Source organism: Mesoplodon bidens (genome assembly GCF_964165515.1).
Source record: "Mesoplodon bidens genome assembly, chromosome: 14".
Lineage (NCBI taxonomy): Eukaryota > Metazoa > Chordata > Mammalia > Artiodactyla > Ziphiidae > Mesoplodon > Mesoplodon bidens.
This window is the reverse complement of record NC_138170.1, coordinates 16,480,473-16,493,644: the sequence shown is the minus strand read 5'-3', so window position 1 is coordinate 16,493,644 and position 13,172 is coordinate 16,480,473. Positions and strand designations below refer to the sequence as shown.

At 34.7% G+C, this 13,172-nt stretch overlaps 1 protein-coding gene across 1 annotated transcript in view; it reads left to right on the top strand.

Moving 5' to 3' along the window:
• The window catches only part of TSGA10 (testis specific 10), a 98,814-nt gene that overhangs the window by 58,902 nt on the left and 26,740 nt on the right, over positions 1-13,172 (top strand). The window contains exons 10-13 of the mRNA XM_081254393.1: positions 2,044-2,159; positions 4,839-4,993; positions 9,184-9,239; positions 10,370-10,538. Coding sequence (XP_081110519.1) covers positions 2,044-2,159; positions 4,839-4,993; positions 9,184-9,239; positions 10,370-10,538 — 496 coding nt within the window. The remainder of the gene's footprint in view (positions 1-2,043; positions 2,160-4,838; positions 4,994-9,183; positions 9,240-10,369; positions 10,539-13,172) is intronic.

Below are 13,172 nucleotides of genomic sequence, written 5' to 3'. Positions count from 1 at the left end.
CACATAACACAGCCTACTGGTGTCACATTTTATCAGTTTAAATGTAGAAATCTTGTGTCCCTTTAAATACTTTTACCCTCCTCCATTTATAATTGTCTTAATAGATACAGATTTTTTGTGTGCTCTACCCATGATTTACATTCCCTCAAAGTTGCTGTTTATGTTTTTCACTGATGTTTCTTTAGTTTAAGATTTCATGTATTATATGAGCCATTGTTTCTTTGAATATTATGTTTATTCTCTCGTGGAATTTTTATTAAGTGAATATTGGACCTTCTCATTCTATTCTTTATGTCTCTTAAACTTTCTTTTGTATTTTTTCTATCTTTTTTTCTGTGCTCTATTATATGTAATTTCCTCTGATCTGGCTTTTTTTTTTTCTTTCTGTCTTACTAATTGTCTCTTTAGCTGTGTCTATTTTGTTCTTAAACTTGTCATTTGATATTGTCCTTTTAAAAGTTTTCTTTCAGTGACTTTAGTTTAATTTTCTGAAGTTCCCTTTGGTTCTTTTAAAAATCTGCTGGTTCTTTTTTCTTTTCATTGTGTATTCTATTACTTATGTTATGTCTTAGTATTTAAAACTATTTTTAAATTGCTATTTAGTAATGCTATAATCTGAAGTTCTTTGGGATTTAATTTAGTTTGTGTGTCTTTTGACTCCCACTAAGTTTGGGTTGTTTCTTAATGTGTTTTTAAGATTGAATTGTGAGCTCATTTTCAACAGACCTTTGTCTGAGGTTTAGTTTGTGCCTGCCTGAGTTGAGGGCATGTCCCTCCAGAGAACCTTTATTTCCACTGAGTGTTCTAGATTATATGACCATCCTGGAACCAGATTTTATTTTGATTTCTTATCTTGAGATTGAGAATTCCCAATGAAGACTTTAGTTATTTTTATTACCCTGGCCCTAGCAATGTTTGGCAAGCTGATTTCTTCTAGTCTGTCCTCTCCAGTAACAGTGTAGCCCTTAGTGGCCTTATGGTAGAGGATCTTAATTCTTTTTTTTTTTTTTTTCTTCTTTGACCATGCCACATGGCTTGTGGGATCTTAATTCCCCAACCAGGGATCAAACCTGGGCCCTCAGCAGTGAGAACACAGAGTCCTAACCACTGGACCACCAGGGAATTCCCAGCCCTTAGTTCTAATACTTGTGTTGCAGCCATCTCTGTGGCCTCATCTTCTGTTTCTGAGTTAAAAGGCAAGACTCTAGGCCACAGAGACAGGCAAACCCCAACTGTATCTAACATAACATCAGTTCATTGTCTTATTGCTCTGATTTGGCTCCAGGGGACTTCCCTTACAAATCCTTCTAAGTTTTGCTATACATTTAAAAGGATGCTTCTTACATCATGTTTAGTATGTGTAAGTGTTTTGTGGTGAGAGGACTCTCAGATTATCTAGCTTCCGTATTTCCAGAAATTGTAGTCTGTTTACTTATTATTATTTGTTTATTGACTGTGAACTCCATGAGACCAGGGCCACTGCCCATCATCTAGTTCACCATAGCTTCCTCAACACCTAGAGCCTGGTACATACTAGACACTTAACAAATGTTTGTGGACTCAATGAAATGCTATTCATTACAGATTTATTTATAATAGTGAAAACCTGAAATGAACCTAAATATCTAATATTAGGGGAGTACTTAAGTAAATGGTTACTGCTCATATAAGGTTTTTCAGCCAGAAAGTGATAATTTGGAGGGCTGAATAATAAGATTAAAAAATACTAAAGATTAAGTGTAGGTGGAAAAAAAATCAGGATTCAGTTTTGAATTTAGAATATGGTAACTTTAAAATATGTGTAGCCAAAAAAATACAAACTAATGAACACCAAAGTGCTAATAGTTGCTTATGTTGGAGTGGTGGATTGAGGATCCCTTTTTATCCTTTATATTTCAAGCCTCCTATAATGTGTTTTTATAATGAAAATACTAAGAAGAAAAAAATGTACATTAGTATTTTTAAAAGTTTTTAGATTTAAATACACTAAAAAGTTGATAAAACAAAATTTCAGAATTAGTTTTATTATTAAAATGTTTACAGACTTTTATATGAAAACACAGAAAAAGATCTTTCTGATACTCAACGACACCTTGCTAAGAAAAAATATGAGCTACAGCTTACTCAGGAGAAAATTATGTGCTTGGATGAAAAAATTGGTGAGTATTTTTTTTTCCTGATGTTACTTTTTTTTAAAAGTCTGGTTTAAAAAAAGTTTTCTTCTCTTCAGTTATAACATAGATAAACTTAGAAATATGCCCTTAAAGTTTTTTAGTCCGAAATCATGGGAAAATATATTTTTCTTTGATAATAAAAATTTTTACTTAAATTTAGCACCATAAATACTTAGACATGGCTTCATATTTTTCAATCAAGAAATAGCTAAACAAAGCAGCAATACTTTGTAAATTTTTGATGATCAATTTTGAATTTATAAGTTTTTGTATTGTATGTCATGCCCATAGCTGTTGTAATGAAATACATTACATATATACTATTTTTGGTGGAAAGTGTACATATATTTGGCTATATCTATGGTATCACTTGAGTTTATAGAGAAAATTATTTTTATAAAGTCTCCTATTATTGTTTCTTACCAGTGATCTTTATGAAAATATGGTCATAACTTAATCTTCTTATAACTTTAAAGTAAAATTTTGGTCAGGACTATAAAAGAGCCCATTTTAAAACTGAATAAATATTTTTAAGATTTGCTATTATGCAGTTCAAAAATATCTGACATAAGCAATTAGGTGGGTGGAGGTGCTTTTTATTGAGACAGGAAGTATTAAAAGAAAATATAAAAGGGGAAGATTGAAGAACTCATTTCTGGATGTTTTAAGTTCAAGTGAAAAGGTAGGGTAAGCAGGTAAATAGATAAGTTTGTATCTCAGATGAGAAATCTAAGCTAAAGATATACATTTGGGACACATCAGCATATAAATGATATTTTAAAACCATGAAATCACCTAGGGGAAATATAGAGAATGAGGAGAAGAGGATCCAGGACTGAGTAAGAAGAAGCCAAAGACATAGGAAGAAAACCCAGAAGTGAGTGTCATTTTGGGAAGCAAGAGAGCAACATGTTTTAAAAAGGAGGATATGATCAATTGTCAGATATTTTCAAGAAGCAAAATAAGATGAGAATGAAAAAACATTGATTGGATTGGCACATTGGAGGTTTTGGTAGCACTGACCCCCCATAAAGTTTGAATTACAGTGTTAGATGTGGAAGGTGGAGTAGGTTGACGAATGATTGGGAAGTGAGGAGGTAGAGACAGAAGAGAATCGAAGTCTTAAGAAGTTTGGCTATTAAGAGTAGTAGAAAAATGGGGGTGGTAGCTTAAGTGGAATGTGGGGTTGAGGATTTTTTTAAGCTAGGAGATACTAGCTGTTTTAGAGTTTATTTTATGCCAATGGGAATAAACTCAGATAACAGAACACCCAAAACATGTGGTTTGCCTGGAAAAGGGATGTGATGTATTATATAAATCACCCTCTTGGCATATGGGATTACGTCTCTTAGTGCTGCACTGGGTGGCCCTTGGCGGGCATTTCCTTAGAGGTCTAGTCACACAGAGCTTCCTTGGTAGAGCTCTAGACCAGTGGTTTTCAAACTTCAGTCTTTACCTGGAGAGCTAAAGCTCACTGAGCTGGGCTCCTCAAAGTAGGATACGGCCAGGGCTTTAGTATCCTTACCAATTTCCTCAAGTGGTTCTCAGACTTTATTGTGCATTAGAATCACTTGGGAGGGGTGCTTGTTAAAACATAAATTGGTCTGCCCACTCAGAATTTCTAATTCAGTAGGTCTAGGATGGGACCTAAGAATTTGTATTTCTCACAAGTTCCCAGGTGCTGCCAGTGATGCTGGTTGAGAAACCACAATTTAGAAACCACTATTCTACACCATCTTTCAGTCCTTCAACAGTGACATTGGCTTGCCAGCGTTCTTACAAATCAACTCAGACTTCCTGGGATGATTTTTTTTTCTAGGAATTTTTATAACACTACTTTAGAAAAACCAAAATACTAGAAGATATTTGACTCTGAAGATGACTTAATTGGATATTTTATTAAGATCTGTTAGTTACCAGCTTACATCCAACAGTGATTCTAAGCTAGAGGGAGGTGAAATTAGAGGGGAAAATTGATAGTCCACGTGCTTCATCCACACACCCTCCCCTACCCCATCACACATTCTACTTTGAGAACTTGTTATAAAGAACTTTCCTTTGCTGTTCTTTTTTAAAAAAATATACTTTATTGAAGTATAGTTGATTTCCAATGTTGTGTTAATTTCTGCTGTACAGCAAAGTGAGTCAGTTATACATATATATATACATTCTTTATCATATTCTTTTCCGTTATGTTTTTTTTGAATTTATTTATTTTTTTATATAGCAGATTCTTATTAGTTATCTATTTTATACATATTAGTGTATATATGTCAATCCCAATCTCCCAATTCATCCCACCACCTCCCCCCGCACCTCTTTCCCCCCTTGGTGTCCATATGTTTGTTCTTCACATCTGTGTCTCAATTTCTTCCTTGCAAACCGGTTCATCTGTACCATTTTTCTAGATTCCACATATATCCTTTGCTGTTCTAATTCAAATGTATTAATTGTGCTTTTACATTTATGTCATTTAGAATTTCATGATTAACCTTCATTTTTAATCACTAACAACAAAAGCCATTATTTATTTGGGATACAGTACTTTATATTTAGTCATTGAATATAATATAGGAGAATTTTCTTTGAAAAGTATTTCACTCTGCTTGAACTAGAAAAAAATTTATCTTGATTAAAACAATGCCTTTATGATTACACGTTTAGATAATTTTACAAGACAAAATATTTCCCAGCGAGAAGAAATCAGCATTCTCGGTGCAACCCTCAATGATCTGGCTAAAGAAAAGGAATGCCTGCAAGCATGTTTGGATAAAAAATCAGAGAATATTGCATCCCTTGGAGAGAGTCTGGCAATTAAAGTATGTTCTGACAACCGTGGTTTAAAAGAAATGTTTGAACTTGAATCTGAATAAAATAATAGGATTTTCTCAATTTTTTCCTAGAGAGCTAAAACTTTAAAATCTGATTTTGAAATATATCAAGATAGTCTTAGGAAATATGTGTTCAAATTCACTAGCTAATTTTTTTTTTTTTTTTTTTTTTTTGCGGTATGCGAGCCTCTCACTGTTGTGGCCTCTCCCGTTGCGGAGCACAGGCTCCAGACGCACAGGCTCAGCGGCCATGGCTCACGGGCCCAGCCACTCCGCGGTATGTGGGATCCTCCCAGACCGGGGCACGAACCCATGTCCCCTGCATCGGCAGGAGGATTCTCAACCACTGCACCACCAGGGAAGCCCACTAGCTAATATTTTTAAATAGATTTTTCTGTCATCACTTTATGATCAACATTCACTAACAATAACTAATTCAAATATCAAAATGTAAAGCATAATAAACAAAAAGCAGTGAGACTGATTTCTTTTTAAAAGCACATCAGAACTTATGTTTTCAGGTAGCCACCTTGGGAGGTAATATGTGTATTTCATTAAAACCACCTTTGTAATTGTATTCAGAACTGGGGGCACGTTGTTACATCATCCTTAGCCTTGAGAGTGGATCACATGGAACTGGTGAATAAAGTTAGATGATAAGCTTCATCCCACATTTCTGTTGTTCAAACAACAACAACAACAACAAAAAGGTGTTCTCAAAAAGGCAGGGAAATATTGACCCCCTTTTCTAGCTCATAAACTGATTCTGAAGGCAATTCCTAAACTGTTTTCCACAAATGTCTTAAGCAAAGGCAGCATCACTGGCATAAGGTCTTTCCCCTCTCTAAGGGAACTAATTCATTCATTTATCCATCCATCCATCCATTTAACAAACATTTATTGACATGTACCAGGAATTATGTTAGAAACTGAGGTTGAGTGGGCATACCTTCCAAAGGCCTGTGGTATAATTTGGAGAAAGATAAAGAAAGAGGCTGTTATGATAGAATGTGCTAAGTACCATAATGACGTATGCACAATGTATGAGTGAAGTTTGTCAGAAGCATACCTGGTTCAGCCTGGGGGTTGGATTAGGGGAGGTAGAAGATCTAGGAAGCCTTCCACGCAGTGATGGTGCCTACACTGCCCTGAAAGATGACTAAGAATTAGCCAAGGAAAGATTTAGAGAAAGGGGACAGTGAGAGAAAGAGTGATCCAGACAGGTAGAGCACCTTTTAGAGAAAGGGTGATCCAAACAAGTAGAGCAGATTATATGAAAGCCCAGTGGCTTTCATAAGAGAATTTCATGAGATTCCTTGATAGTTTAATATGTCCAGAGAATAGAGTGCAAAGAGGCGAGTATGGGGGGATGAAGGGGGTGTGGTGGTAGAAGATGAGATGGGATAGATAAGCAACAAATCAGAACTACACATGATGTTGAGTTTAGGTTCCATCATCATGGATATAGAGGAACATTGAAATAATGAAAATGAAATGTTACAATTAGATCATTAAAACATTATCCTAGCCCTTGTTAATCTACATAAAATGTGGATTGTAGGGAAGTGAGAGTAGTGACAAGGACATTAGTTAGGAGTAAAATGATAAGAACTGTATTAGGAGAGTGGCAGTATCCATGAGAGAAAATAGGCAATTCTAGGAAGTAAGACTGACAACATGCGCTTTCTGACTTAGGAACCACATGAATAGTTCCTATGCGTGCAGTAGGAAACACAGGACACAGAACAAGCTTAGAGAGGAAGATTATTGACATGCCTTTGGGACATGTAGTGAAATATTCATAGGCTCTTGGATTTTAAGGTTTGGAGAGAAAATTGAAGTTAATAGATTTGGGAGTCATGAGCACAATTGAAGTATCAAAATACGTGAGGTAGTAAATTTTGGCTTTTAACTTGTTGCAAAGTCTGGCTCCTTACTTTATAGTTAATACCTTTTAATATTTTTGAAATTTTATGGTATTTTGGGGGGTGGGATTTTGTTTCTCATTATATTCAAACCACTTTTTGAATAGTTAAACATCATTTTCTTTAAAAATATTAATATTTAGAAACAAATTACTCAATTCTTTCTGAATATCTGTTCCCTCTGTTATATCTTGTATTTCACATTTCTTCCATTCTACTAACTGTACCAATATTATCTTTTCCTTCACAAAGAATATTGAGTTGCAAGTCCATTTCAAAATTAAGAGTTTTGTATAGGATTATGAATGTAAACGCATCCATCCTATGAAAGGAAAATAACTTTTCAAAGCACTGTTAGTCATTCAAAAGAGGAAATGTTCTCTAGAGTGATATTTCAGAGCAGAATTTATAATGCCTTTCAGTGAAAAGCAGTAGTTTTATAGTTTAATCTGCAGATTACAGAAATAAATTACTATGGAAAAGTATATTATAGTGAATAAGGTGAATTTTTAATGGTAATCGTAGTTTTAAAAGATGTTCTACTACTTGCTACCAATTAAAGTTAGAAAATTCAATAGCCAGTTCACAGATTTTTGAATCATAAAAGCCAGAATTATTTGTGTAAATTTTTAGTTCGTTTCTTTTTTCTGAGTAGATTTATGACCATCCTGTCCAGGTTGAATTTTTAACAATTAACTTGAGTCTATGTCACTGGTTGGACAAACGTATTGAGGTTGTACAAGGATTATCAAATTGATAATGATGGCATAAATTTCAACAATTTAAGAAATAGTACTATTTGGGTCATATTAAGAGAAAAATAGGCTAAGAGGATATATTATCGGATTCTGTACAGTAATTTTGTTGCCCCGGATACTTTACAGTGTTCTTAGAGAATCTTTCAAGATGAATTTCTATTGATAAAGGAAAGTCCTTTTTAGGCTTATAAACCATGTTTAAATTTTAACCAAGGAACTTCTGTCAGAAACACTAGAAGTTCAATTAGCTTTTCCGAATTTATTTAGAAGTGTATTAAGTTATATTTCAAAAGCATGTGTAAATATTCCATTTTAAGTGGTATTGTCTCTTTGAGTTTTTCTTCCATTGGCTTGTGCTTTTTAAAGGGGTTTAACAGTTTTGCTAATGGATATTTTAACCATACCTCAATACCCATTACTGCCAGATGTGGAATCTGTACCATTCTACCAGAAAGCAGAATGGGAAACCAGAGATAAAAATACCCTAGAGAGGAGCACGTGAATAAAGGAAGATCACACATGCCCACACACACACACACACTCACACTCACACAAACACCTGTCTCTCTGATGAAAAAAACAGCACTAGTTGGGAAATACAGATTTAGTTTTTCATCTTGCTACTTGGTTACTAAGGATTTGAAAATTTAAAGGGCAAAGTGAAATCTAGGTATTTAGTGAAAGAATAATTTTCCTTTTTTAGGACTAATGTTAGTGCTAAGAACCTATGTAAAGTATCTGTAACTAGTTCAGGATCAGCGAGTTTTTAAAGGAGGAGGTGTGGGGATGGTATTGATGGCATTAAGATATTCCCCCTCATTTCAGTCTTGATTGACTCCATTAATTCTACTTCCTCACCATACCCTTGAAAAGGAAGAATAGCAATTTATTTTTTTATACCTTTGCTCTAGGCCTAATGCTTACCTCCTTGTTAACTCACACCTAAAATTAATCATATACTTTTATAAGTAATTCCATTGGAACAGCTTTTTGAAGATGATGTTGATGACATATATATATTATACTTGGTCGAAGTTATTATTCTTAATAACTAAATTCAGTTTTACATGATTCACTTTCCTGGGTTTTATAACATGAAGAAATGAGGAAGTAAATCAGTATTATTCCCGGTATAGAACACTACAATGCCAAACCATTGGTTTTCTTCCAAAAACAGGGTGCTTAAGGGGTTCTTGTGTTGCTGGATAACTGCACAAAACATCTTTTAACAGTGTTTGATATAATGATCTCATATCAATATACGTAAGTATAGTCTTTGCTTAAATGAGCATAATCTGTTGTTTTTATCCAGTACATATACTCACACTGATATATTAGGCTTTAGTTTTAAAGTGTAGCAAAGAAAAATAGAACATAAATGTTTAAAACCAAATGGAAATCCAAAAGGGAGGGGAAATTCTTTTAGTTTATTCAGTTTTAACAGAAATAACAGTTTAAGATAATTTTTTATTTAATACTTATATTACTTTTCAAGGAAAAGACCATGTCAGGCATGAAGAATATCATTGCTGAGATGGAACAGACATCAAGGTAAGTCACTTATTCAACAAAAATGTGAGCACTTATTGGGGGCAAAGTACTATGTTAGGTCTTGTACAAAGATAGTAAGAAACAAGGAGCTTAATGTTATATGTAAGATGATAACTCTCTAGTGTTGAAAGGAGGCCTAAGTCAGTTTAGGGAAGTAAAGGGAGGATAGGCTGTTTGCCAAGGAAAGGAAGGAGAAGGCATTCAAGGTAGAAAGAATAACAAAGCCACAAAGAACCACAGATCATGTTCAAGAGCCTCTTGAATGACAAGTAGGTGAGTGTGTTGGAACCCAAAGTGTAAGGGGAGAAATGGGGGAGGAGAGGCTAGGTAGGCAGGCAGAGGCCTGTGTTACAGACAAATGAGTCTGTGGGCAATGAGAAATCATTAAAGAATTTTGAGATTTTTATGCCGGAAAGATCAGCTAGGCTGCAGAGGTGATGATAAATTGGGGTCGGGAGTTTGGAGGACAGGAGTGTGGTGTTTGTAAAGGAGAAAATCTAGGAAAATGCCAGGTTTCTGTCTGGGGATGAATACTGGACATGATGAACCTATGTGAGAAAAGACTTTTCTTTGAAGAGCTTTTGAGATGTCCTTATAAGTATGTCTAGTAAGAAGTTAAATATAAGGGTCTAGAGTGTAAGGGAGAGGCTGAGGCTGGGGTGATCACTTCAGAGTCATCTGGGTGTAGACAGGGTTGGGAGCCACGGATATGAATAGGAATTGTCTGAGAGAAGGGGTAGCATGAGAAGAATCAGGAGGCTAAGGGTTAAGCTCTGAGAACCATTCATTTTTAAGAGTGCAGAGGAAGAGGAGCCTGCAGAGGAGACTAAGCCATAGCAGCTAGAGTTAGAATGAAGGCTTTCTTATACTTGAATGTCAGAAGTTTTGAGATGCTTAACAAATCATTGACTACCGTGTATATTTGGCATCCTCTTTTATAGTGAAATGTTGGCAACACAGAGGAACTTCAGTGCACACTATCTCTGCAGTGTTTATTCCTACAAATTTAAATGTATTTAAAACTTCTTCAAATGTTTTCATGCTAACTGTCTATCTTCTGTCTTGTGAAAATTTGTTATTCTGTTCTGGTAAAATGTCTCTTCTTATATACTATTTGATTTGTGGAACAGACAGTCTACTGAAGCCCTAATTATGTGTGAACAAGACATTTCCAGAATGCGTCGGCAATTGGATGAAACAAATGATGAGCTGTCTCAGATTGCCAGGGAAAGGGATATCTTGGCTCATGAGAATGACAATCTCCAAGAACAGTTTTCTAAAGCTAAACAAGAAAACCAGGTATACTTGTTCCTACAATCTTTTTCTCCAAGAAAAATAGGTATTTCTTCTGAGGCATAGCCCTCATTTCATTTTGTAGAAAAGCTCAGGCTTTGGAACTAGCCATTTTGTACCTTTATTACACAGAATATGCCACATAATTTCTAAATGAAATTTTCAGACATATAGTATTAGATATCAGAGAAAAGAGGGAACAGGGGTATAATAGATTTGTATTAAACCTTGGGAAGTACTTCCTTAGTGAAGGACAAATATTTGAGTAAACGAACAAATGGAGATAACCTTCTGAGATTTTCAAGAAAAGTGTAGATTTATTTGATGGACTGTTACTCTGTTTGAATATGAGTATACAGACCGTGATACATTATTTGGTCCTCTTTAGCACTGTGATTCTTTTTAGGAAAATTTCTTTTTTCATTACTGCCTCTCTAAGCCAGTACAGTTCTGCTTTATCCAGAGCTCTCATTACCAAGATCACTTTTAATTTTCACATTAAAAAATTCTACTTGGAAACTTTCTTCCCCCTTTAAAATTTTTGGTCCAAATAATTTCCCTTGCTTTGCTATCACTCTCAATGTGTTCAGTTTGCATAATACAAGTCTGTATTTTTTTAACTGTTCAATATTTAAATTTACATAATCAGATATAAAGATGCAAAACTTGATTAATTATTAAAAAGTTGCCTGAGCTGTTAAAGTACTTTGTTCAAAAATTAATGAATAATGGGATCCTGGAACAGAAAAAGGACATTATATAAAAATGGAAGAAATCTGAATAAAATATGGACTTTAGTTAATAATGTATCAATATTGGTTCATGAATTGTGACAAATTTACCATACTAATATAAGATGTTAATAATAGAGGAAGCTAAGTGTAGGGTATATGGGCACTCTCTATACTATTTTAATAACTCTTCTATAAGTCTAAAGCTATTTTAAAAGAAAGTTTATTTTTTTAAGTTAATAGCAATAAAAACGAGATGTGAATTTATAGGATCTACTTTGTGTGCTCTATTTATAGCTAAAGCAAATAGGCTAAAGGTAAATATAACTTATATTTATGAAAATTAGATTAAAAACTCTCATATTTACCACCCAGAGTTACCCACTGTTACTGTATTTTTTACTGATTTTCAATGTACTTTAAAAAATGTTATACTATCTTTTACATGAACTTTTTAATGTAGCTGGGATAAAACCACATAGCACTTTATATCATGCTTTGTTCTACATGAGAAGACAATAGAGTGGAGTGTTTAAGACCCACATGAGTTCAAGTCCCCTGCCTGGCTGTGTGATCCTATCAACTGTAAAAATGGAGAGTAGATGAGAATATGCCTGGCAAGAATGTAGAGTGCCTAGCATAATCACTAGATAAATATTTTTTAACTGTTATTAGCTTACTATAACATCATAGTTGTTTGTTACACCTTCATAAACATCTTTTATAATCAGAAGAAAATTAGTATCATAACAATATACAAATGTTCAAGAATAGTTTTTTCCTTTGTTTGGGTCAGAGGGCCCAAGAGTAGAAGATGGATCCCTCTGTGGACTGCAGGTTGTTTAAAAACTCATATCATATTGCCAACAAACACATGAAAGGATGCTCAACATCACTAATTGTTAGAGAAATGCAAATCAGAACTACAATGAGGTATCACCTCACACTGGTCAGAATGGCCATCATCAAAAAATCTACAAACAATAAATGCAGAGAGAGTGTGGAGAAAAGGGAACCCTCTTGCACTGTTGATGGGAATGCAAATTGATACAGCCACTATGGAGAACAGCATGGACATTCCTTAAAAAACTAAAAATAGAACTCCCATATGACCTAGCAATCCCACTACTGAGCATATACCCTGAAAAAAACATAATTCAAAAAGAGTCATATACCACAATGTTCATTGCAGCACTATTTACAATAGCCAGGACATAGAAGCAACCTCAGTGTCCATCGACAGATGAATGGATAAAGAAGATGTGGCACATATATACAGTGGAATATTACTCAGCCATAAAGAGAAACAAAATTGAGTTATTTGTAGTGAGGTGGATGGACCTAGAGTCTGTCATACAGAGTGAAGTAAGTCAGAAAGAGAAAAACAAACACAGTATGCTAACACATATATATGGAATCTAAAAAAAAAATGGTTCTGATGAACCTAGGGGCAGGACAGGAATAAAGACACAGACGTAGAGGATGGACTTGAGGACACAGGGAGGGGGAAGGGTAAGCTGGGACGAAGTGAGAGAGTAGCATTGACATATATATACTACCAAATGTAAAATAGATAGCTAGTGGGAAGCAGCCACATAGCCCAGGGAGATCAGCTCCGTGCTTTGTGACCACCTAGAGGTGTGGGATAGGGAGGGTGGGAGGGAGACACAAAAGGGAGGGGATATGGGGATATATGTATATGTATAGGTGATTCACTTTGTTATACAGCAGAAACCAACACAACATTGTAAAGCAATTGTACTCCAATAAAGATGTTAAAAAAAAGAAAAAACCCGTATCATAAAAGATTTGGAAAGCAGAAACCTTAAAAAATATTTCTTTCTCAAAACCACGCTTTTAAACAAATTGAGTTGTTTTTAGTGTTTTATCCTGATTTTTTTCAAGTATA